Below are 2,738 nucleotides of genomic sequence, written 5' to 3'. Positions count from 1 at the left end.
AGGGAGACCATGCTGGAGGCTATTGGGTGATCTGAGTGAGAGTTGATGGTGACCTGGACTGAGGAGGTGACAGTGGTAAAGGCAAGAAGTTGACGGACTTGAATAACATTAGGAAGATAACGCAATAGAATGGATGTGGGGGAATGACAGAAAGGATGAATAAAAGAGTGTGCCATGTTTCTGGCTTGCGCAACTGATGGGTAGTGGTGGAAGAACTTAATGGGATAGGAAATGTGGGATAAAAAGCCCATTTGGAATGGAAGATGGGTTCAGAACTGAAGGCACTGAGTTTGACCTATCTATGGGACTTACAAATGTAGGTCCGTAGTGGGTGGTTGGATATATGAAACTGGGGCCAGAGATATACATTTATATATCATCGGCATATAGATGGTACCTAGAACCATGGAAGTAGCTGCAACTGACCAGCAAGAGAAGGTGTAGATGAGAAGGCAAGAGGGCTTAGAACAGACCCCTGAGGAATGCTAACCATTAAGTGACGGGGAGCACAGAAGTCCCCAAAGGATTCTCAGAAGGGTGGCCAGACAGATCCAAAGAAAATCAGGAAAAAAGGGGAAGGACGTTGTGCATGATCACTGATGTCAAATGCTCCTGAGCGTTCCAGGAAGATCAGGTCTGTGGGTGTCTATAGGATTTAGTGAAGAGGAAGTTGTTTACGTGGCAAGATAGGCTTTAGAAGAGTGGTGCAGGCGGGAGCCAGACTGGCTTAGGCGGAGGAGTGAAAGGAGATGCGGAAATGGATGTGGTGACTCACTCTTTCAAGGGACTTGGCTACAAAGGAGAAGAGAGGCATCAAGTGGTAGAAGAAGAAGAAGAATGTGGAGTCCAGGGAGGGTTTATTTTTAAGGTGGGAAATGATATTGAAATGCAGATGGAGAGGGGAAGGGGGGGAGAGCAATGATAAGAGAAATGAAAATTATCATCATCACTGTCAGCCACTAGCAAGCACAAGGAAAGCTTGTTCTCTTCTGGGACTGCTCTAATGGTTAGACATTTCTTTTTACATTGAGCCAAAATCTATCTCCCTGCAATTTTCCCCTTTGGTTAGAGCTCTGCCCTGTGGTTCCCTCTTCGACTTGACCCTCTTCAAATGGCTATACCTGGCTATAGTATTTCTCCTCTTCTTCAAAACAGTAGCCCCAATCCCTCCAGCCATGTGTCTCCAACACTGTGTCCAGTCCCATACAACCACTCTCTTGTTTGTCAAGGCCCTCTAAAAAAATGGTGCATGCACTCTTGCTTTGCTGGTGGGAGCATGGAATGAGTCAACATTTTGCAGTTTGAGATCAAAAGACTGCATCTAGAAATTTATCTTCAGGTGTGAACTAGATTCTTGTGCAAGTATGTACCCGGCAACATGAGAGAGGAGAGTGGAGAGTCAATGAAACACAGTGCTTACGAGAATAAGCTGAGCCTCCGTGGTGAGACTGAAAGCTTCCCCCAGAAGGTCAGGAACAAAACAAGGATGCGTATTTTCACCACTGCTACTCTACACTGTACTNGTCCTTCATTCCTTTTTATGAATAATGTCCCATTGTAAGGCTAGGCCACATTTTGTTTATCCATTCACCTGTTGATACATATCTGGGGTGTCTGCCTGTTCCCTGCTATATCTGCTGGTGGTTGGTGCTCTTGGGAATGAATGAATGAATGAATGAATGAATGAATACCATAAACAGCATTGTCCAACATCACAAAGGTGGTAAGGTGTGACACCAGCGTTGGAAGTCAGGCAGCTAGTCCCTCAGTGCATGTGTTCTAACCATCAGGCTTTACTGCCCTAACGAGAGCCCTGTGGACTTCCTCTTTTTACAGGTGAAGATGTCTGTATATTCAGAGTCCCAGCAAAAAGTGATGGCAAACGCCAATAGGGTAACTAATGGAGGGAGGGGGCATTTATAAAGGTGTCAGCAGAGTCAAGAGAAATCCATAAGGGGTGGTGAGTCACGTGGGGCTGGCAACAGCAGGGAGCCCTTACCACCCCTAGGCCTGAGGGGCAAGGAGGGAACGGTGCCCGGAAGCCCTGCCATGCGCAGTTGGGAGGAGAGAAGCCAGGAAAATTCACCCTCGCGGAACCAGAAGGTAAGGGAGCGCCTGAGGCAGCTCACCTGGGTGAGGGAGTAACATTTAGCTCAGAATGGAAAAGTAAAAACCAGCCGGGCCACTTAGCAAGCTGGGGCCACTTAGCAAGCTGGGAGAGCAGAAATGGACAAAGTGAGTTTCTTATGCAAAAATAAGAAACATTTCTCCGGAGCTGTAAAGTGACAATGCCTCCCATCTTTGAGTAAGTGACTCCTGCTGTCTTACTCCCTGAGAAATGTCACCCTCTAAAATCAGACTATCAGAAATGTTGCTGTTTGAAACTGCATCAGTAAAAATGAAAGACTCCGCTTCGCCTGGAGGCTCTAAGTCACCTTGCCATGGAGAAGCAGTCTGTGTGCACTTCAGGTGCAGAGCGTCAGATCAAGGACTCCTGGACACGACATCGACAGCTATCTTAGCTTTATCGCTTCCAAGGAAACAGGGCCTTGGGCCCACTTTGTAATCCAGATCTGAAGCTGACCGTTTTATACAAAACCTGCTTTGCTTTGAGCTTGTCAAAACCTGCTTTTATGTAAAACCTGCTCTCTCTCACTGAATGGGTCCAAACTTAGTTTTGTTGGATGGCAAGCTTGTTTCTGGTGGTCTTAGGCTGATTGGCCTCAGTGATGGGTGGA

The 2,738-nt window shown here is 46.8% G+C and overlaps 2 protein-coding genes across 4 annotated transcripts in view; one reads left to right on the top strand and one right to left on the bottom strand.

The window, feature by feature from the left end:
* IFT81 (intraflagellar transport 81) overlaps positions 1-2,738 on the bottom strand; it is a 192,523-nt gene that overhangs the window by 114,307 nt on the left and 75,478 nt on the right. The window lies entirely within an intron of this gene.
* P2RX7 (purinergic receptor P2X 7) overlaps positions 1,379-2,738 on the top strand; it is a 45,230-nt gene continuing 43,870 nt past the window's right edge. The window contains exons 1-2 of the mRNA XM_019648889.1: positions 1,379-1,468; positions 1,837-1,893. Of these exons, the coding sequence (XP_019504434.1) occupies positions 1,379-1,468; positions 1,837-1,893 (147 nt within the window). The remainder of the gene's footprint in view (positions 1,469-1,836; positions 1,894-2,738) is intronic.

Source organism: Hipposideros armiger, unplaced genomic scaffold (genome assembly GCF_001890085.2).
Source record: "Hipposideros armiger isolate ML-2016 unplaced genomic scaffold, ASM189008v1 scaffold_128, whole genome shotgun sequence".
Classification (NCBI taxonomy): domain Eukaryota; kingdom Metazoa; phylum Chordata; class Mammalia; order Chiroptera; family Hipposideridae; genus Hipposideros; species Hipposideros armiger.
The sequence above is the reverse complement of the archived record's forward strand: the minus strand, read 5'-3'. Positions and strand labels throughout refer to the sequence as shown.